Source organism: Bos taurus, chromosome 2 (assembly GCF_002263795.3).
Source record: "Bos taurus isolate L1 Dominette 01449 registration number 42190680 breed Hereford chromosome 2, ARS-UCD2.0, whole genome shotgun sequence".
In the NCBI taxonomy this organism is placed as follows: domain Eukaryota; kingdom Metazoa; phylum Chordata; class Mammalia; order Artiodactyla; family Bovidae; genus Bos; species Bos taurus.
Window position 1 is genome coordinate 135,586,132 of NC_037329.1, and position 20,612 is coordinate 135,606,743.

A 20,612-nucleotide genomic window follows, 5' to 3' on the forward strand; every position below is an offset into this window, starting at 1 on the left:
TCTGAGGGTCGTCCTGTCGGGTCTCCGTCTTCCCCTCTCTGTGCGCCTCTGCCCCAGGGCTCCCGCTCCTGTCTCCGGGCGCCCAGGCCCGGCGCGCGGCGGGGCCAGCTCGGACTACAAGTCCCGGCGGCCCGCGGGGCGCGCGGACGCAGAGGGCGGGGCTTGGCCCGACGCAGAGGGCGGGGCTTGGCGGGCGCGGGGCGGGGCTCGGGGGGCGCAGACCCGACTGCGGCACCGTGGCGGCCGCTCCCTCCTCCTCCCGGTCCTGCAGGTGCTGCGGGCGGCCTGGCTCTGCCGCGCCCCGCGCCCCCGGCCTTCCGCCTCGGCCCCTACCGCGGGGCCTCGCGACGCCCGTGCCGGCGATGAGCGCGAGGAGCCGCTATGAGCGCAGGTGAGCGCGCCGCCGGGGCAGACGGGACCCGGGCGCGGTCCACTTGCCTTTGAGAGACCCCCACCGCGGGAGCGGCCCCCGGACATCCCCCCGCCCCCGACAACTCCGCGCCGGGCACCCTCCCGACTCCGGATCCCAGAGAGGCCGGGAGCCCGGGGTGGCTCCTTCCTAAAGACCCGGCGGCTTAGCGCCCGGCGCCGCCGTGCAGAGGGTTAACCAGGGCGCGGGCCTCCCGGTGCGGAGACCGGCGTCAGATGGGAGAGGCGTGGAGGTCGCCGCGTCCGGGCCTCCGAGCGGGTGTTCCTTTGGGCTGAATGAATGAATGGAGCTGGAGGAGCCAAGGGTTCCTGAATCTCAGGACTGGAGTGCCCTGGGGTACAAATGTCACTCCAGGCCTCCAGAGGAAGCCTCAGTGCCCTGGTCCAGGGACCACACCGTCCCTGTCACCTGTCTCAAGCCGTGTGTCTGGAGGCCACCTAATTTAAATCCCGTCTGTTGCGAAGGGGACCAGTAGACCTCCGGTGTTTAGAGAGGGCTCATTTCTCAGCCAAGGGCCACCAACAGCCGAGCATCCTCTCTGCAGCTTCAGACCCTTCAGGCCCCTCCCTTCTGTCTCCCACCTCACTTCCCCAGCCCCGACTCTAGAATGCAGACCGGCTGAGGGACTGTGGCTCTTGGACTCCAGATCCATAGATCAGGGAGCTCCTGGCAGGTTGTCCCTGACTCAGCCTGGCCCCGGAGAGGAGCTCCTGGGCTGCAGGAGAAGCGCGGCAAGGGAGGAGGCTGCCCTGGGCCTCCGCCGGGTCATCAGCAGGAAACCGGCGCTTCCGCAGGAAACAAGAGGTTCCCAAACGGCTTTGACTCCAGTCCCTCGGCTCTGCGATACTCCTCTGCAGTGCTCTTGGCATTGCCCTGGGGCTGTGGAATCAGACTAGGTTCAAGTCTAGTCTTGACCACTCAGAGCTGTGTGACTTTGGACATGTTAATCAACCTCTCTGAGCCTCATTGAAATGGGGATCCTAATCCTTACTTTCTGAGAGGTGGCTGTGAGGGTGAACGGGAGGAATGGGTTCATTCAGACCCACTCATTTCCAGCTTCTCCCCTTTCAAGCTCTATGAGCCTGGGCAAGGGACCTTGAGGCTGTGTTCCTCAGCTTCCCCAACTGTAAAATGGGATAATAGTCCCTCCATCAGAGGGTTACCTGTGAAGATCGGCTGCTGTTATTGAGAAGAGCAATGCCGTCATTTGTGAAAGTCTTCTCAACTCAAGCAGCTAGCAGTCCTGAAGAGATCAGACACTGCCCTGACCTTCCTGTGCCATCCCTAGGGAGCCTTAGATGCGCGTAGATATAAACAAAGCCTTCTGAGTATTTTGACAGGTGTTCTGCAAAAGCAGGCCCTGAGCTTGACCTTGCTGGGAATCTAGAGTGTTCCATAGATGTCACTTCCTCCTTCAAGCTGCCTTCCTCCTTCCCCAGGTTGACTGGGAGAAGTGATGGGCGTGTGACAGACACAAAGAAGTTTCCAGAGGGAACACTGGTTAGACCCTGGGGGAAGCGAGATGGTGAGGGCAGTTCCAGGTGGGCTCTAGCGGGGCCCGTCAAGAAGAGGCTGGTCCCTCGGCACCTGCCAACTGGCCCAGGGCACAAGAGGGACTCAGTGACCCTTGCCCCGTTGCTTCCCTGCCCTGTTATGTCAGTGAGGCAGCCTTCCCTCACTCATTCGTTCATTCAGTAGGTTCCAGGCGCTGTGAGCAGGAGTGGGTGACGCCTGGGCAGGCCTGACATGCTGCTCTCAGCGGAGGTGGGAAGTGGGCAGAGAGGACTTGCAATAATGCCCTTTCCAGTTGTGAGACAAGTTGGTGGGTACCACGCTGCAGCCTGGTCCCCAGCACGGCCGCTGGCCTGGGGGCGTGGAGGCCAGGGAATGGCTGCTGAGCGCACAGCTGTGGGTTTTCAGATGGGGCGATGGGAGCGTGGAAGGGAGCCCAAGAAATGGGTCAGGGCGGAAGCCACACCTCCTTGGCAGAGGAGCCAGTGACGCCCTCCTGCACAGGCCACGCTTCAGGAACTTGCAGGCCACGCTTCAGGAACTTCAAACATCCCCTGGGCCAGCTGCCTCAGGGTTACGATCCTGGGGAGGGGCAAGCCGGAGAGGCTGAGGCCCTTGTGAAAGAACCAGGACCACGGTTACCGATGGGAACAGCAGCGATGGCAGGCATGGAGCTGCGGTTAAGAGCAGGGACCCTACGATCACACCCCCTGGATCACATCCCACCACACGCTGGCTGTGTGCCTTTGGGCGACTTACTCCACCTCTCCGGGCCTCAGTTTCTTAATCTGTAAAATGGGGATAAAAGCAGTCCCCGCTTGACGCTGGTGAGGAATGAGCGAATCCAAGCGTGTCAAACCCTTGAATGTGCCTGGCCTGTGTCAGCCCCCTTTGTGGTGGTGGTTTGGGGTTTTGTTTTTTTGACCTTGCAGCTTGCAGGGGATCTTAGTTCCCCGACCAGGGATCGAACCAGTGCCCTCTGCAGAGGAAGCACAGAGTTCTAACCCCTGGACAGCCAGGGAATTCCCCCGTAAGGTGCTTTTCCCCTTAAAGCCGCGGTCAGCCCTAAAGGGGAGAGACCACCCACTCTGCCCCCTTAGGAGGCAGGTCTCTAGGGCTGGCGGGGGCTCTGGTAGGAAGGCCAGCGGGGACTGTGGTCTACGAAGCGAGAACAGGAAAAGGGCTGGGCCTGTCAGGGGCCCAGGCCGGATGGGTCCTGAGCGCCTGGTGTCCTGCCCCAAGGCGAGCTGCCTGCTCCCCACCTGCAGGCACAGATGCACACAGACCCACAGCAGAGAGGAGGGCCGCACACATGCAGAGAGCAGGGGGCTCAGGCCTTTGTCGTCGCGCTGCCATCAGGACGGGCAGGGAATGACGCCCCGACAAGCCTCCCTCAGAAGCCAGGCTGGGCCGGGGCCAGAAAGCAAAAGGGACCACCCCCAGGGGTCTCTGTGAGCCGGGGGAGGCTGACCAGGCCCAGGTGATTGAGAGCTGCAGGCTTCGTGCGTGTGTGTGTGTGTGTGTGTGTGTGTGTGTGAGAGATGATTGAGAGCTGCAGGCTTCGTGTGTGTGTGTGTGTGTGTGTGTGTGTGTGTGTGAGATGATTGAGAGCTGCAGGCTTCGTGTTTCTGCGTGTCTTTGTGTGTGTCTCTGTGTGTCTGTGTATATCTGTGTGTGTGTGTGTGTGAGATGATTGAGAGCTGCAGGCTTCGTGCGTGTGTGTGTGTGTGTGTGTGTGTGTGTGAGATGATTGAGAGCTGCAGGCTTTGTGTCTCTGTGTGTCTTTGTGTGTGTGTCTGTGTGTCTCTGTGTGTCTGTGTATATCTGTGTGTGTGTGTGTGAGATGATTGAGAGCTGCAGGCTTCGTGCGTGTGTGTGTGTGTGTGTGTGTGTGAGATGATTGAGAGCTGCAGGCTTTGTGTTTCTGCGTGTCTTTGTGTGTGTCTGTGTGTCTCTGTGTGTCTGTGTATATCTGTGTGTGTCTGTGTGTGCGTGTGTGTGTGTGGCTCTCGCTCTCACACGCGCACGCGTGCGCGCGCGCGCGCTCTCTCTCTCTCTCTCTCTCTCTCTCTCTCTCTCTGTATTCCCCAGAGACTAGGCCCTTCCTGGAGCTGGTGGCTGCTCCATAGCTTTCTGAGCCGCCCAGTGGCCGGGTGGCTTGGCCGTGGTGGAGCCTGGCTGTGTGTGGGTTTTGGGTCGTCTTGCTGAGAGAGGCTTCAGGCGGTCCAGGCGTGTGCCCTGCTCTCCGATGGTGCCCACTGGCCCCCAGAACACAGGATCTGGGCCGTGACTTCAGGGCTGCACCGTTCGCTTGGGGGCCTTCGTGACTCAGCCTCAGTTCCCCCATTCGTACGGACAGGAAAGATAAGAGCTCCTCCTCTTGTTGCTGGGGAATGAAAGGAGCCCATTCCTGTGGCAGGTGTGAGCCACTGTTGTCACCAGGAGGTGCTTAATGGACGTTGGCGGCTCTGGCTCTGATCGTTACCATAGTAATTATGATCACCGTCCGTAGGTGGAGGCGTGGGGGCTGGGACACACAGACAAGCAGACTGGTCTGATCTGATGGGCTTTAAAATCCTACCTAACCTCTCTGAGCCTGACTTTCTTCTGTAAAAAGGGGGTAGTTACTGTGCTCACGTGGCAGGGTCACTGTGTTACCCACATAAGAAGGACCGGGAGCAGAGCCCACACGTTGTGGGTCCTTGGGAAACGCTGACCCTCCTGGCTGCCTCGGGGGTTGGAGCAGCTGCAGGAACCCGAGTGTTTGGGGCCAGAGCCCCTGAGGGACTGGGGGTTGCTACAGGATCAGCTGCCTGGGACACCTTGGGTTTGTTGGGTGGGACCTTTGGCTCAGGCCTCTGCAGGGCTCTGTCTGGGGAGGCGGGGAAGGGAGCCCAGAAACTCAGCAGGTTGCTCCCCACCTACCCGGCTTCCCACCCCCTGCAGCGAGCTCTTCCTGGGAAACTTGCGGCTGCCCAGCACCACAGCCTTCGTGCCCGCAGGTCTGGGAGGGGCTCGGGCATTGTCATGTCTTAACAGCTTCTCCGAGATGTCTGGGGACCGCAGTTGGAAAAACCCTGGGAGAGGCTGGGAGCCGTGAGTCCTACCCGCTCCAGGGCCCCAGATCGCCCCCTGTCTGCCTGCTCTGCTAGGAATGTAGCTCTACAGGAGGGGAAGCAGGAGAAAAAGAATGAGTTCTGCAGTAGAAATGCCCACCGTGCTTCCATGAGCCTCAGTTTACCCATCTTTAAAATGGGCCCCTTCCTCACAGAAGGAAGCTGCCCGCTGTTCCTCTGGGCCCTGGCACGTGGTAGCGTCTCTCCTCCAGCCCTGGGGGCTTGCTCAGCTCATTCCCGCCTCCAGCCCACCCCCAGTGATGGGGTTCTTCCTTCCTCCCCCCTCACTTCACCTCCACAGTGAGGCTGCCCTTACGTTTTATTGGTCCGGATCCTCAGCGTCTCCTCACGGCCAGGCCTGTGCTGGGCAGGAAGGTTAATCAAGGATGAAGAGCCCTGTCCCTGCCCTTGGGGTGGAGACCAGGTGTAAAGTGGGGCACAGAGCTCCCAGGAAGGCAGCAGCTGGGTGTGTGGGTGCTGGCGAAGCCGGGCGGGCCCCGGGCCCCGACTCTGGGCCACAGCCAGTCAGAAATCACCAGGCGCTCAAGGAAACAAGGCGCTGTGAGCGAGAGCCAGCAGGACGTGGGAACAGGGCCAGGAGGACCCAGGAGGACCCAACTTGCCGGGTGCATTAGCTTCAGTCGTGTTTAAGGAAGGAGGCCAAGCCCTGACCACGGACGCTTCCCCTTCTGCCCACAGACAGCAGCCCGCTCGTGGGCAGCACGCCCGCCGGCTATGGGACCCTGACGATCGAGACATCTACAGATCCCCTCAGCTCCTCAGTTTCATCCGTGGTACGTGGGGGAGGGGCGGGGTGGGGAGGGTCCCGGGCGCAGTGGTTAAGAACCCGCCTGCCGACGCGGGAGACTCGGGAGGCATGGGTTCGATCTCTGGGTCGGGAAGATCCCCCGGAAAGGAACTGGCAGCCCGTCCCAGTGTTCTTGCCTGGGAAGTCCCACAGACAGAGGAGCCTGGTGGGCTGCAGTCGTGACCTGGGGGTTTCAGAGAGTCGGATGTGACTGAACACGCGTGCATGTGGACAGGGAGGGGCGGGTGAGCTCTGAGTGGGGGTGGACCAGCCCACCCAGCTGCCCTGGCCTTGTCCCGCGGTGTAGAGGCTCAGCGGTTACTGTGGCAGTCCATGGAGAGCCATCGGCTATCACGCCGTGGTCTGGATGCTGGCGGGGCTCCCTTTGCTGCTGTTCCGGTGGAAGCCCCTGTGGGGGGTGCGGCTGCGGCTCCGGCCCTGCACCCTGGCCCACGCGGAAACACTCGTCATCGAAACAAGAGACAGAGAGGTGAGCGGGTGGGGGCGGGGAGAGCCTGGAGTGGGAGCGGTGGCAGTGCATCGGGCTCGGGGGTGCAGGAGGCCTGGGTTCCCGGCCCAGCCTGGCTGCTGACATTCTGTGGGGCCTGACGGGCACGTCTCCTCCCCAGACCTCAGCCTTCCCATCTGAGCAGTGGGCAGACGGGGCGTGGCGGGTGGTTCCCGGGAGGTCCCCTGCATCCTTGATCCCTGCCTCCTCCAGTGGGGACCACCTGGCCATGGGGTGGGGCCGGGGAGGGGAAGGATCGCTTCTAGACCGAGTCCACACCTCCGTGTTCCAGGATAGCTCGTGGCAGCTCTGTACGGTCCAAGTGCAGACGGAGGCCATTGGCGCGGACGGGTGAGGCAGCCGTGTCCCCCTTCCCAGGAGCCCTGCTCCCGCTCTCCTCCCATGAAGACGCCGACCCGGGCCTCCTGTCCCAGGGAGCGCGGTGACTGGGGACAGGCGGGTGCTGGGCCGGCCCGGGGTCCACAGTAACCCCAGCCTCTCCGCAGCCTGCAGCCACCCCCACAGATGCGGGCAGAGGACGGCCGGAGCCGGGCGGCTGTGGGGGCAGAGCCGGAGGATGCCTGGAAGGACACCGCGCAGCTCCACAGGCCCGAAGAGCGGGTACGTGGACGGCTGGGCTCCGGACACGCCCTGCCCGTCCCGGGGCCGTTTCACACCCTCTGCGATTAGAGCTGGCCTCCACTGTGCTCCGGGCACCTCTGGTTCTCCTAGGAGGCCAGGATACTGGCTGATCACCTTTTTTATCTTGAATTAATTAGTTTATTTTTTATTCATTTTTAAAAATTAAGGCTGCGCTCGCCCTTAGTTGCAGCACGCAGGCTCTCTTCGTAGTTGCCTGACCAGGGATGGAATCCCACCTCCTGCGTTGAGGGCGAGGGGTCTCGGCCATTGGAGCCCCAGGGAGCCCCTGGTGGGTCACCTCTTTCATTCCCACCCCTCTCCCGGGGCCCCTGCCTGCCGCCTGCCCCCCAGGCACACGCCTCAGCCCGGGCCCCTGTCCGTCGCCCCCACGCGCACACCCTCCTGGGGCCGCCCCCAACGCGCACACCCCTCTCTGTGCCCCCTCCAGCGGAGGCTGCGCTACTATGTCTTCCGGGGCCAGCGCTACGTCTGGATGGAGACCCAGCAGGCCTTCCGCCAAGTCAGGTGGGCACCGCGGCGGCGCTGGGCCGGGCAGAGGGTGTGGCGGGGGGCAGCCCAGGGTGGACTCCGCTCTCAGCTCCGGGCCTCGGCCCCCTGTGACCCCGGGAAGGTCACGGAGCTTGTTAGGGCCTCATGGTTTCTGTTTGTAAATAAGTCGCGAAGGGGATCCTGGCCTCGAGTTCCAGAGTTTTTCTGAGGTTGTTTATTTAGGGCTGTGCTGCATCTTCGCCGCTGGGGGCGCTGTTTCTAGTTGGCGCGCACGGGCTCCTTAGGGCGGAGCCTTCTCTTATTGGCGAGCAGGGGCCTGGTTGCCCCGGGGCACGTGGGGTCTTCCCTGACCAGGGCTCGAACCTGTGCCCTCTGCGTCGACAGGAGGGCTCTCAACCGCTGGGTCACCAAGGAAGCCCCATCCTAGCGCTGTTTGGAATGTAAAGCACACGCTTGGGTGCAAGGCTTGGCCCAGCACCCGGCGGTGGTGGCAGCGCCGCTGTGAGCAGACTGCCCGCCCTGGACGCGGACCTCCTGGCACAGAGCGGGGTCTTTGTAGCTGCTCTGCCACCTATTAAGGGCTTGAGAAACATGACCTCTAACTAAACTTTATGTCTTAGTTTGAGCCCGGAGAAGCAGACCCCAAGACAGGATTCAGGTGCAGGGAAGCTGGAAGGTGACGCCAGGAGACACCGGGGTCGAGGCAGGGAGAAGGCAGCGGAGGGGCTCATCGTGGGCGCCCGGGGTGCAGGCCTTGGGGGCCCCTTTGAGCCAGTGACACACACAATCCCGGGGGTGCCCTCACCCAAGGAGCAAACCAGGGGGCCATACCGGTACTCTCTTGGCTGTTACTGGTCGCGGAGTCCGCTAACTCGGGCACGATTCCGGCCTTCCTGGGTCCTGGGCAGGGCGTGCTCACACAGCCAGGAGGAGCCCTAAAGCCACGACAGGTGGTTGGTAAAAGGCAGCGCCGCCCAGAGGTGAGCGCCCAGCGGGCGTGTGGATGCCCCAGGAGCCTCCGCTGCGAGAGGAGAATAGGAGTCACTGCAGTGTTCGTGGCTCAGTCTGTGCTAGGAGCCATCCAAACGCTGTGCAGAGCTTACCCCATTGACCCCACCCGCAGCCCTGGGAGGTGGTGCTGTCTCCGGCTCCATCCTGCATCTGAACATCTGAGGCCAGAGAGGCTAAGTGACCTATCTAAGGCGGCATCTTTTTTTAATGTAGTTGCTTTAACAAAACTTATGCCAACTTTATCTATATACATATGTATTTCAAAATCAGAGCGGCAGGCACACAACCTGTTAACGCAGGACTGGTAACGATGCTTAAAACGTCTTGTAGCGTGTTGTTTTCCACTCATTCTGGCATTGATGTCAGTAAATAAGCGCGGCACTAAACGTCACTGAACAATAGCAGCTGTTGTCCCTGCTAAGTATTCTCGTCACCTCTCATTGTTTTTCTTGGGTGACAGGGTTTGAGGCCCGATCAGAGGAACAAAAGGGGAAAGTTAGGGCTTCCGTAGTGGCTCAGACAGTAAAGAATCTGACTGCAATGCAAGACACCTGGGTTCGATCCCTGGATCGGGAAGATCCTCTGGAGGAGGGCATGGCAACCCACTCCAGTATTCTTGGACAGAGGAGCCTGGCAGACTGCCGTCCATGAGGTGGCAGAGTCGGACACGACTGAGCGACTGACACGTTCACTTCTTTCAGGCCCAGAGTTAGTGGGGGACGCGCTTTCTCCTGGGGGCTGGGGTGGCAGAGGTGGGCCGGGAGCGGGGACAGAACTCAGCCCCCACCGCCCGCTCCAGCCCCCCTCCGCTCCCACAGCCTGCTGGACCGCAGCCGCACCTGTGATGACCTCCGCCGTGCCAGCGCTGGCCTCGGCCTGCAGGACCACACTGTGAGGTAGGGGCTGCCTGAGGGCCGGGCCTGTGTAGCCTGCTGCCAGTCTCCTGCCTTCCCTGGCCTCGGTCTCCCCGGCTGTGAAGTGGGGTGCTCCATCCCTGCTGGAGGGTCCAGCTGCCACTGCCCACCCCGCACCTGACGGCTCTGTCACTCTCTTACAGGAAGGCCGTCTACGGCCCCAACGTGATCAGCGTCCCGGTCAAGTCCTATCCCCAACTGCTGGTGGACGAGGTAGGGCTGTCCCGGCCTCGCCCCAGCTCTGGCCCTGTGTGACCTGGCCTGGGAACCTGCCCTCTCCGGGCCCCTTAGCAGAAGCAGGCCCTGCCTGTCGCCCTCTTCTCCGCAGTGGAGATGACTCAGATCCCGCCCTGGTCGGCTCAGCGAGAGGGATCAGAAGTTCTGGTCTGGGCTGGGCTGAGGCCGAGATACCCCACACGGCCGGGGCTCCCGCTTCACCGAGAGCTGGGCTCCAGCGCCTGGGTCCTTGTGTGCGTTGCCCGCCTTCCTGCTCCAGCAGCCTCGCGGCAGGGACGCGTTTCACATGCGAGGAGCCGGAGCTTCAAAGGGGGGAAGACACGGCCAGGGTCACATGGGGACAAAGGGAAGCCAGTGCCGGACACACCGAGAGTATGAGCTGACACAGCCCTTGAGCTGGGGCGGAAGCCGGAGAGACAGAGGGGAGGCCCGGAGCGCGGCCTGGTGCGGGCCATCAGCCGCACGGGGCGTGGGGCGTCAGGCAGAGACCCCGTGGCACGGTGGAGCTGGCGGCGGCAGCCTGCGGGGCTGCCCTCACCCTCATGTGACAGGCGGACGCTGTGCGTGGGGGGAGCCTGGCCTGCAGACCTGTTTTCCCCTTAGAGCAGAGAGCGGGGCCAAGGGACTCGGGGTGGGACCGACCAGGAGACGGGCCTGGCTTCCGTCCTTGGAGCCGTCGGCCCTCCGCTCCGGGGCTGGTCCCCCCCGGGGGCCCTGGGCCCTGGGCCCTGACGCTGCCTTCCCGCCCCCCCAGGCACTGAACCCCTACTATGGGTTCCAGGCCTTCAGCATCGTGCTGTGGCTGGCCGACCACTACTACTGGTACGCCCTGTGCATCCTGCTCGTCTCTGCAGTCTCCATCTGCCTGTCTGTCTACAGGACCAGAAAGGTGGGTGGGCGGGGCGGCGGGGACGGGGCGGGCGTCCCGGGACCTCCACCCACCCGTGCCCTGCTGTCCGCCTGCCCACAGCAAAGCCAGACCCTGAGGGACATGGTCCAGCTGTCTGTACGGGTGTGCGTCTGCAGGCCCGAGGGAGGTAAGAAGTGCGGGAGGAGGGCGGCCTGGAGAGGGGAGGAGGGCGGCCTGGAGAGGGGAGGAGGCTGGGGGAAGGGAGAGGCTGAGGTGGGGAGGAGCCGGCGGAGGGGAGGAGCCAGTGGCCCCCGGCCCCGCCCTGGCCCCTGCTGACCCCCAGCTTGCCCGCAGAGGAGTGGGTGGACTCCAGCGAGCTGGTGCCCGGAGACTGCCTGGTGCTGCCCCAGGAGGGCGGCCTGATGCCCTGTGATGCGGCCCTGGTGGCCGGCGAGTGCGTGGTCAACGAGAGCTCCCTGACAGGTTAGCCCCTGCCCCTGGCGCTGCGCCCCCCCACCCGCTGCCAAGCTCCTCTGCCTTTCAGAACGGTCCTGGCTGGAGCTTTCTTTCCCCTTTGCTCTCAGGTAACCGTCCTGACCTCACCTCTTCCCGCCCCACAGACCCCAGGGGAGGCCGTGTTGCTCTTCACCAGCAGCCGGCTTGGGGCTGGAGTCAATCTCTTTGGTGGTTTGAGTTATAAAAGTAACACAGCTGGTTACAAGTAATCCCAGTGGACAGACAGCAGTGCCTTACCCCGACCCTGACCCCCCAACTTTTCCCGGCTCCCTGGAGAGACGGTTCCTGGACTGAGACCGCCTCACTGTGCCTGGGTCTTCTGTGCGCTCTGGGCCTCAGTGTATCTCTCTGTAAAATGGGGGCAGTGACTCCTTCACACGCAGTTAGAAGAGCTGAATGAGGCCCAGGACTTCCGTACCAGTTCTCTGCTTAGGGCTCGGTCTGGTCGGTGGGGGGGCTGCCTGGGCCTCACACCACGTACCCCCCAGGGGAGAGCATCCCAGTGCTGAAGACGGCCCTGCCCGAGGGCCCGGCGCCCTACCTCCCGGAGACCCACCGGCGGCACACGCTTTTCTGCGGGACCCTCGTCTTGCAGGCCCGGGCCTTTGTGGGGCCCCACGTCCTGGCGGTGGTGACACAGACAGGTGTGAGATGGAGAGCCAAACAGGGATGCCAGGGTCAGCAGCCGGAGGAGGACACAGAGGCGGGCGGGCCGGCTGGGCGCAGCGGGATGCCAGGGTCAGCAGCCGGAGGGGGACACAGAGGCGGGCGGGCCGGCTGGGCGCAGCGGGATGCCAGGGTCAGCAGCTGGAGGAGGACATAGAGGCGGGCGGGCCGGCTGGGCGCAGCGGGCGGGACCTTGGCGAGAAGGAAGGAGCCCCCTGAGGGAGGGCAGCCCTGTGCTCCCCAGGAGGCCCCTGCCACGTGGGAAGGGGACCAGTGTCACCAGATTGGACTTCTTTTCAGCCAAAGCTGCAATCTAGATTTGAAGTAAACCACCCAGCTTGTAGCTGGTGTTACTTACTGATTCTGTGTTGAGTAAACCTGTCGGGCAGGAGCTGTGGGTCCCCAGCTGGGCGATCGCTGACCCCGGAGCTGTGGGTGGTGTGGGGGCAGGCCGCGTGACCCCTCCTGACCCCTGCTTCCCTTCCCAGGGTTCTGCACGGCCAAGGGGGGCCTGGTGAGCTCCATCCTGCACCCCCGGCCACTCAGCTTCAAGTTCTACAAGCACAGCATGAAGTTCGTGGCCGCCCTCTCTGTCGTGGGTGAGTGGCCCCTGCACCCTGCCCTTCGGGGGCACTGAGCCCCGGCCCAGCCCCGCTGAGCCTCTCCTGTCTCCCCAGCTCTGCTCGGCACCGTCTATAGCATCATTATCCTCCTCCACAACCAGGTAAGCCTGGGGGCTGGGGGGGGGTTCTGGGGGGGCCCAGGGCCCACGCCGGCTGGCCCTTGGCCCTGACAGCGCCTCCCGCCAGGTGCCCCTGGGCGAGATTGTGATCCGGGCGCTGGACGTGGTGACGGTGGCCGTGCCGCCCGCCCTGCCGGCCGCCATGACCATGTGCGCGCTCTACGCCCAGAGCCGGCTGGAGAGCCAGGGCATCTTCTGCGTCCACCCAGCGCGCATCAACCTGGCAGGCAAGCTCCGGCTGGTGTGTTTCGACAAGGTAGGGGCTGCGGGGACGCCGACATCACAGCCAGGCCCCCCCGCACACACCCACACACCCCTCACCCTGCAGTGCTGACCGAGCGCCTGCTGTCCCCACTGCCAGCCCGTGGGCCCTTCTCTGAGCACCGGCAACCGCCTTGTGTCCTGGGATGGAGACACTCAGAGGTGCCCTCCACCTGTGTCGTGCTCACGGTCTGAAATGCAAAATGTCCGATATCACCTAATTTGTTTGAAGACCACTGAGGGCCTGCTGGGTACCAGTGTGCATGCTAGGTCGCTTCAGTCGTGTCCGACTCTGTGCGACCCCACGGACCGTAGCCTGCCAGGCTCCTCTGTCCGTGGGATTTTCCAGGCAAGAATACTGGAGTGGGTTACCATGCCCTCCTCCAAGGGATCTTCCCGACCCAGGGATTGAACCTGTGTCTCTTCTGGCTCCTGCACTGGCAGGTGGGTTCTTTACCACTAGCGCCACCTGGGAAGCCCCTGGGTACCACAGGGGATCCGGCAGTCAGCCCTTCAGAGATGTGCCCACCAGCAGGATGAGCGAACCAAGGACCATGGAGAGCTGCAGCTGGCGATGGGCTCTAGGAGGGAAGGGATGGGGTACGTGGGAGGAGGCAGCGGGGGGACGCCCTTAGAGAGAGAGGGCAGTCAAGGCTCCTTGAGCCCCACATGATCTTTGAGGGGTGGCCCCCACCGCAGTGAGAGTGGGGCTGGCCCAGCGGAGGGGATAAGCCGTGTGGCTCCTGGCTCCTTGGAGGAACAGACTGTGGGAAACAGTGAAGAGACGAGACCCGCAGAGCCCTGACTGATCAAAGGCTGGCGGGCCCTGGTGAGCAGGCTGGACATTATCTGCGCAGTTGTTTTTTTGGCTGCGATGAGTCCTTGTGGCTGCGTGCTCTCTCTTGTTGCAGCGAGTGGGCTGCTCTCTCACTGCGGTGCTCAGGCTTCGTCGTGGGGCATTTCCTGCCGCACCGCACGCTCCTGGGCACACTGGCTTCAGTACTTATGCCACACGAGCTTAGCGGCCCACATCATGTAGGACCTTCCCGAGCCTGGGATCCTCGCGCTGGCAGGCGGGTTCTTATCGCTGCAACCCCCAGGGAAGCCCCGGGTGTTATTTAAACTGAAAGAGTGGAGCGTGGTCAGATCGCAGAGCTCCCAGGCCCGTGAAAGGGCCAGTGTGGAACTGAGCCGCTGAAACACGGTGCGGAAAATGCGGGAATCCTTTCACCCCATTCATCCATTCATTCATTCCTTCATCTCCCTGGGAGCCCGGCACAGCCAGGCCCTCTTGGTGCCACAGTGGACAAGTGGCGGGGTAGTATCCCTGGAGGGAATGATGCCAGACAGAGAAGCCCCAGGGCTTGGTGGGGCATCCTGGCTGAGGGGCCTGCTTGATCAAAGGTCTGGAAGCACAGAGACCTCTTCTGGCTCCAGCCCTGCCTCCTGGGGCTCCCAGGGGCCCCCCTCACCGGGGACACGGGCGCCCACCGCCACAGGACCAAGCTCACCTAGGACTTGCCACTGACCCGCCCTCTTGCCCCCTTGCAGACGGGTACTCTCACTGAGGACGGCTTAGACGTGATGGGGGTGGTGCCCCTGAAGGGGCAGGAGTTCCTGCCGCTGGTCTCGGAGCCCCGCCGCCTGCCCATGGGGCCCCTGCTCCGGGCACTGGCCACCTGCCACACCCTCAGCCGGCTGCAGGACACCCCAGTGGGCGACCCCATGGACCTCAAGATGGTGGAGTCGACTGGCTGGGTGAGGAGCCCAAGCAGGTTGTCCCCCTGCCTTTGGGCACCCGGGCCAGAGGGTGAGCCCACCTCGGCTGAGCCCCCTGATCTCCATTTTTGGGACTCCCAGGGCGTCTCTCTCTTACCCACCACCAAGAACAGCAGTGGCCACGGCCCGTGCCAACCCCATGCCAGCGCTCTGCTGCAGGGGCCTCATCTCATAGTGGGGGCCTAAAAGCTGCCTCACCGGGAGGAAGCGGGGAGATTTGGAGTACCGTGTCCGAGGTCACCAGCCGGCTTGTCAGTGGCAAAGCCGGGGTTTGAACTCGGGTCCTCCCCACTCCAGAGCCCACGTTTGTGACGTCTGTTCCGTCCGGCCTCCCATCAAGGAAGTCCTCCATGCTTCTAACTCGAGTCTCTCCTACTGTCTCTTTCCCGGGGCCAAGGGTTGGCTGCCCCGCCCCTTGATCCCCGCATCCTCTGCCTGCCTCCCAGGTCCTGGAGGAGGGGCCAGTTACAGACTCGACATTTGGGACCCAGGTTTTGGCAGTGATGAAACCCCCGCTCCAGGAGCCCCACCTGCAGGGCATGGTGAGTCGCGGGGGCGCCCGCGGGGCGTGGGGTGTCGGGAGCCCACCGGTCAGCCCTCAGCTGCCCTCCGGTCCCGCAGGAGCCCCCGGCGCCCGTCAGCATCCTCGGCCGCTTCCCCTTCCTGTCGGCGCTGCAGCGCATGAGCGTGGTGGTGGCCTGGCCAGGCGCCGCCCAGCCCGAGGCCTGCGTCAAGGGCTCTCCCGAGCTGGTGGCCAGCCTCTGCGACCCCGCGACAGGTGAAGGGGCCCCCAGGGTTCCGGTCGGAGGGCGCCCCCCCGGCCCCGCCCCCTGACCCACCCCTCCCCCGGCAGTGCCCGTGGACTTCGCCCTGAGGCTGCAGAGCTACACGGCCGCGGGTTACCGCGTGGTGGCCCTTGCCGGCAAGCCGCTGCCCGTCACGGCCAGCCTGGAAGCCGCTCAGCAACTGCCCAGGTGGGGACCGAGCGCCCGCCTCGCACTCGCAGAGCCAGGCCCGGTGCCTGCGGGGGCTGGGGAGGCGCGTGGCCCACGGCCTCTGACCCGGGCCTGCCCCCCAGGGACGCTGTGGAGCAGGAGCTGAGTCTCCTGGGGCTGCTGGTCATGAGGAACCTACTGAAGCCTCAGACGCCGGGCGTCATCCAGGCTCTGCGCAAGACCCACATCCGCACCGTCATGGTGACAGGTAGGTACTGCCGGCGGGGTGGCCCTGAGAGGGCAGGGTGCCCGGCATCCGCTCTGGGGCGTCTCTGCTGGGCTCCTGCTCCCGGTCTGGTCCTCTTCAGACATTTCAAGTATCGTCAACTCTAAGCAGTAGTTGTCACCCCAGCTGACAGAGGAGGGAGGTGAGGCTGGGCAGGAGTGACAGCCTGGGGCCCACCGGCTGGGTGAGCACCCCTGAGGGCGGAGGGGCAGGTCAGCCCCGAAGGCCTGTTTCACGGAGGAAGGAAGAAAGACTCCAGCCAGGGTGACACGGAAGGACGCAGTGGGTTTGTGTCCTCCCCTGGTCTTCCCAGCCCTACACACACACACACGTATACACACCCACAAACATACACACACACACATGTGTACAGACATACACACAGAGACAGAAACAGATACACAGACACACATGTACACACACATGTACACACACACATGTACACACAGAGACACACATGTACACACAGAGACACACATGTACACACAGAGACACACACACACTCTCTTCCCAGCAGAGCCCCAGCATCACACGGTGCATGTGGGACTGACCCCGGGCCCCGCCTCTCCGCAGCCCACTTCTACACGTGAGCTGGCTCCCTTCCTGGCTGCGCGTTGTTTCCGGGTCTCGGGTTCAGGCTGTCGCTGGCTGCAGCGAGCAGGGCTGCTCTCTCTGCAGTGTGCGGGCTCCCGTGGCTTCTCTGAAGAGCACACGCTCTGGGTGCCCGAGCTTCAGTGGTGGCAGCGCTGGGCTCAGTGGTCGCAGCTGGCAGGCCCCAGAGCGCGGGCTTCTGTGGCCGTGGCTCGTGGGCTTAGTTGCCCCATGGCGTGTGCGACCTTCCCGGACAAAGGATCAAACCCGTGACCCTGCGTTGGAGGCAGGTTCTTATCCACTGGACCACGGGGGAAGCCCTCTCCTAGGACCTTTGACACAGTGTTATAGATGAGGAGACCCAGGTTCAGAGACCTTGGTGCCCTGCCTGAGCTCGCTCAGCCAATCGTAGTGGACGGAGTCCGTCCAGCCTCAGTTTTCCCAGCTATACACGTTAGGGTTAGGATGGCCCCCCAACGGCGGCCGGACCCTGACCCTGCCCCGCACCCCCAGGGGACAACCTGCAGACGGCGGTCACCGTGGCCCAGGGCTGCGGCATGGTGGGCCCCCGGGAGCGCCTGGTTATCGTCCACGCCGTGCCCCCAGAGCAGGGCCAGCGTGCCTCCCTTCAGCTCCAGCCAGTGGAGTCCTTCGCAGCCACGAACGGGGCCCAGGTGAGGCTGACCCCGAATTCCAGCCACAGCCCCCCACGCCGCCACCCCCATGTCACCTGCCCCAGCCCTAGCTCTCAAGGGGAGCAGGGGGCGCTGAGCTGACCTTCCCGGGCCCCCAGGGTCCTGACCTGGCTGCCAGCTGCACCATGGAGCCAGACCCCCGGTCCAGCCACCTGGCCCTCAGCGGGTCCAGCTTCAGTGTCCTTGTGAAGCACTTCCCCAAGCTGCTGCCCAAGGTAGGCCCCTGGGGTCCCCCGGTCACCCCACCCCCGCCGTGCTCCGCTGCCTCCTCGGGGCCGCCTCAGCCCCTCCCTCCTCCCCGTGCCCCCAGGTGTTGGTCCAGGGCACCATCTTTGCCCGCATGGCACCTGAGCAGAAGACAGAGCTGGTGTGTGAGCTGCAGAAGCTCCAGTGAGTGCCTGCGGGTAGGCCGAAGGGGGCGGCTGGCCCACGTGTCCCTGCTCCCACCCTGGGCGTTAGGGAGCCCTCAGCTTGGAGAACTCCGCGGGCACCCCTGGGTCTGTCCTGCTAACAGGCACCCCAGCCCTTGGTATCTGCAGGGGAGTGATTCTGAGAGTCCCTGCAGATACCGAAAGCCACAGGTGCTCAAGACCCGTATGTAAAGTGGCCAAGTGCTGTCCGCCCTCTGCGTGCGTGGATTCAGGCCCCACGGCCGTAACCGCACCTGTTCACTGAGCACACAGCGCGCCGTTTCCCGAGCATTTCCCAGGCACCCTGCGAGCAGGGGGTGCAGCCAGCCCCCTCTCTGCCTGCAAACTCCCGGGGTGGGGGGTGGTGTCCCAGCCACAGAGGCCCCTGTGGGCCCAGAGCCGGCGGGTGAGTCGGGCCGCCCACCCTCCCGTCCCCACCAGGTACTGTGTGGGCATGTGTGGGGACGGCGCCAATGACTGCGGGGCCCTGAAGGCGGCGGATGTGGGCATCTCACTCTCCCAGGCCGAGGCCTCAGTGGTCTCCCCCTTCACCTCCAGCGTGGCCAGCATCGAGTGTGTGCCCATGGTCATCAGGTAAGGCAGGCCGAGCGCCGGCGGGGGCTGGGAGGGGCTGGGCGGGGCCTGGACCCCGCACACCCATGCTCGCTCCCCAGGGAAGGCCGTTGTTCCCTGGACACGTCGTTCAGCGTCTTCAAGTACATGGCCCTGTACAGCCTGACCCAGTTCATCTCTGTGCTGATCCTCTACACGGTGAGCGTCTCCTGGGCCCTCAGCCGAGGGGCAAGGAGTCAGCAGGTTCTGGTAGTCGGCATGGCTGCAGATCCTGCTCCAGCCGCGTGGCGTGGGCACTGTGGGTCTCAGCAGCGAGGATTGTCTGAGATGGTGAAAGCGCTGAGCCCCTGGTGCACAGTAGGTCCTCAGAAACCAGAGTAGCTGTCCTGGGCTCGTGTTTTCCCCCCATCCCCTGGGAGACCGAGACAGAGCTCAGGCTGGGGTGAAGGAGGCGGTGGCCTCTCTCCCACGGAGCAACCTTTCCCCACGTGCCCTGACCCAGACCTCAGTTGTGCCCCCTGCATCCTGCCAGCGGGCATCACCCCCTCTCTGCTGGGAGCACACGCTGAACACCCCCTGGAAGCAGGTGACGCCGCGGGCGGCGGAGGCCTTGCGCTGGCTTCTGCCCTGTGTCCACCCGCAGCCTGGGGAGGGCGGAGGGCAGGAGCTGTGAGTCCTCTAGGACCGCCTTCAGGCTGGGCGCTCCCATCAGAATGAGGCCACCCAGGTCAGCGGGCATGCCTTCCCCAGACCCGTGAGGGGCTGCAGAGAGGCAGGGCAGTGTCCGCTCCATCAGACCAGCAGTTCCCAGAGCCGCGAGGGGCTGCGGAGAGGCGGGGCACCAGGACACCTCCCGCAGCAGGGCTTTTCAGGGCAGGGCGGGTCCTCCTGGCAGACTGGAAGCTGTCCTGCCCCCTCTCCGCCGGCAGGTCAACACCAACCTGGGCGACCTGCAGTTCCTGGCTGTGGACCTGGTCATCACCGCCACGGTGGCCGTGCTCATGAGCCGCACGGGGCCGGCACGGGTGCTGGGGCGGGCGCGGCCGCCCGGGTCCCTGCTGAGCGGGCCGGTGCTCGGCAGCCTGCTGCTGCAGGTGGCCCTGGTGGCCGGCGTGCAGCTGGGGGGCTACTTCATGATGGTGGCCCAGCCCTGGTGAGTAGCGGGAGCCGGTCCGCATCCCCCCATGTCCCGTCCCCTCCCCTGGTTCCCTGACCCTGGGCCCTGTGCCCCCAGGTTCGTGCCTCTGAACAGGACCGTGCCCGCACCGGACAACCTGCCCAACTACGAGAACACGGTGGTCTTCTCCCTGTCCAGCTTCCAGTACCTCATCCTGGCGGCCGCTGTGTCCAAGGGAGCGCCCTTCCGCCGGCCTCTGTACAGCAATGGTGATGCGCTGGGGGGATGCGCTGGGCGGGACGCGCGGGACGGCCGGCTGGGGGCTGGTGCTCTCCGGGCCCCTTTACCTGACGGGCTCCCCCCCACCAGTGCCCTTCCTGGTGGCCCTGGTGCTCTTGGGCTCCGTTCTGGTGGGCCTCGTCCTGGCCCCCGGGCCCCTGCAGGGGCCACTGACGCTGAAGAGCATCACCAGCACCCCGTTCAAGCTGCTGCTGCTGGGCTTGGTTGCCTTCAACGTCGTGGCGGCCTTCATGCTGGAGGTGGGGCCCGGCCCGGGCTGGGGTTGGGGGGGCTCTGGGGGGCCTCGGCCTCAGCTGCTCCTGCATCGCCCTGTCCCTGCAGAGCCTGCTGGACCAGTACCTCCCGGGTTGCCTGCGGCAGCTCCGGCCCAAACGGGCCTCCAAGAAGCGCTTCAAGCAGCTGGAACGGGAGCTGGCGGAGCAGCCGTGGCCGCCGCCCCCCGGGCCCGTGAGGTAGCGCCCCCTGCCGGGCCCGTGAAGTAGCGCCGCCAGCCGGGCCGTGAGGCAGCACCCCCTGCCGGGCCCGTGAGATAGCGCGAGATAGCGCCCCCTGGCCGCCACGTGAGGTAGCGCCGCCAGCCGGGCCGTGAGGTGCCGGCCCTGTGAGGCAGCGCCCCCTGCTGGCCCCATCAGGTAGCGCCGCCCGCCGGCCCGCGCCCTGCACACTGGACCTGCTGCCTCTGAGCCTCGCTGGACCCCAGACCCCCTCCGCCATTCCCCCCGAGGCCGCACCTTCCCGCCTCCCCCCAGGGAGACGCTAGCCATCCACATCCCCCACTCCGGACATTCCATGTAGATGACAGCCACCGCCCCAGGCAGAGCTGCTGTCAATGTAGCAAATAAAGTCCTCCAGTTGTCCCGGCCGTGCCTGTCTCCTGCCTGACACCACAGACCTGGTCCCCCTGCGTGTGTGTGCTCCTGGCATCCCCTGAATTTTTCAGATCACGGTGGACCGTGCCCCCTTCTGAGTTTCCGGGTCCTCTGACAGTCTGACAGTAATATTTCTAGGTCACGCGCGTGCCCAGTGCTCTGTTCAGCGTTTCTATGTATCGTCATTTAACCCTTACGGCTGGGGAGCACCGTTCCCCCCCTTCCTTCGGGTTTTAGTTTTGGTCATTGCCACGCAGTTTGCAGGATTTTAGCTTCCCAAACAGGGATCAAACCCCGCGCCCACAGCAGTGAAAATACCAAGTCTTAATCGCTG

The 20,612-nt window shown here is 64.3% G+C and overlaps 1 protein-coding gene across 1 annotated transcript; it reads left to right on the forward strand.

Annotated features, from left to right (window-relative positions):
* Positions 1-229: 229 nt before the first annotated feature.
* Positions 230-20,272, forward strand: ATP13A2 (ATPase cation transporting 13A2). The gene is made up of 29 exons (NM_001192271.3): positions 230-391; positions 5,758-5,852; positions 6,174-6,356; positions 6,667-6,725; positions 6,881-6,995; positions 7,465-7,541; positions 9,356-9,433; positions 9,595-9,664; positions 10,443-10,577; positions 10,659-10,725; positions 10,893-11,021; positions 11,543-11,698; positions 12,209-12,319; positions 12,398-12,444; positions 12,530-12,718; positions 14,275-14,481; positions 14,949-15,044; positions 15,124-15,280; positions 15,356-15,476; positions 15,581-15,705; positions 16,828-16,988; positions 17,108-17,224; positions 17,320-17,399; positions 17,861-18,013; positions 18,094-18,190; positions 18,922-19,145; positions 19,227-19,378; positions 19,479-19,648; positions 19,731-20,272. The coding sequence occupies exons 1-29, from the start codon at positions 382-384 to the stop codon at positions 19,863-19,865; spliced, it is 3,516 nt and encodes a 1,171-aa protein (NP_001179200.1). The 5' UTR covers positions 230-381; the 3' UTR covers positions 19,866-20,272.
* The last annotated feature ends 340 nt before the right edge of the window (positions 20,273-20,612 follow it).

Coding starts and splice junctions, on each gene's coding strand:
- ATP13A2 (NM_001192271.3), top strand. Junction 6,357..6,666: donor TCGAAACAAGAGACAGAGAG/GTGAGCGGGTGG, acceptor TCCGTGTTCCAG/GATAGCTCGTGGCAGCTCTG. Junction 18,191..18,921: donor CTGTGCTGATCCTCTACACG/GTGAGCGTCTCC, acceptor CTCCGCCGGCAG/GTCAACACCAACCTGGGCGA.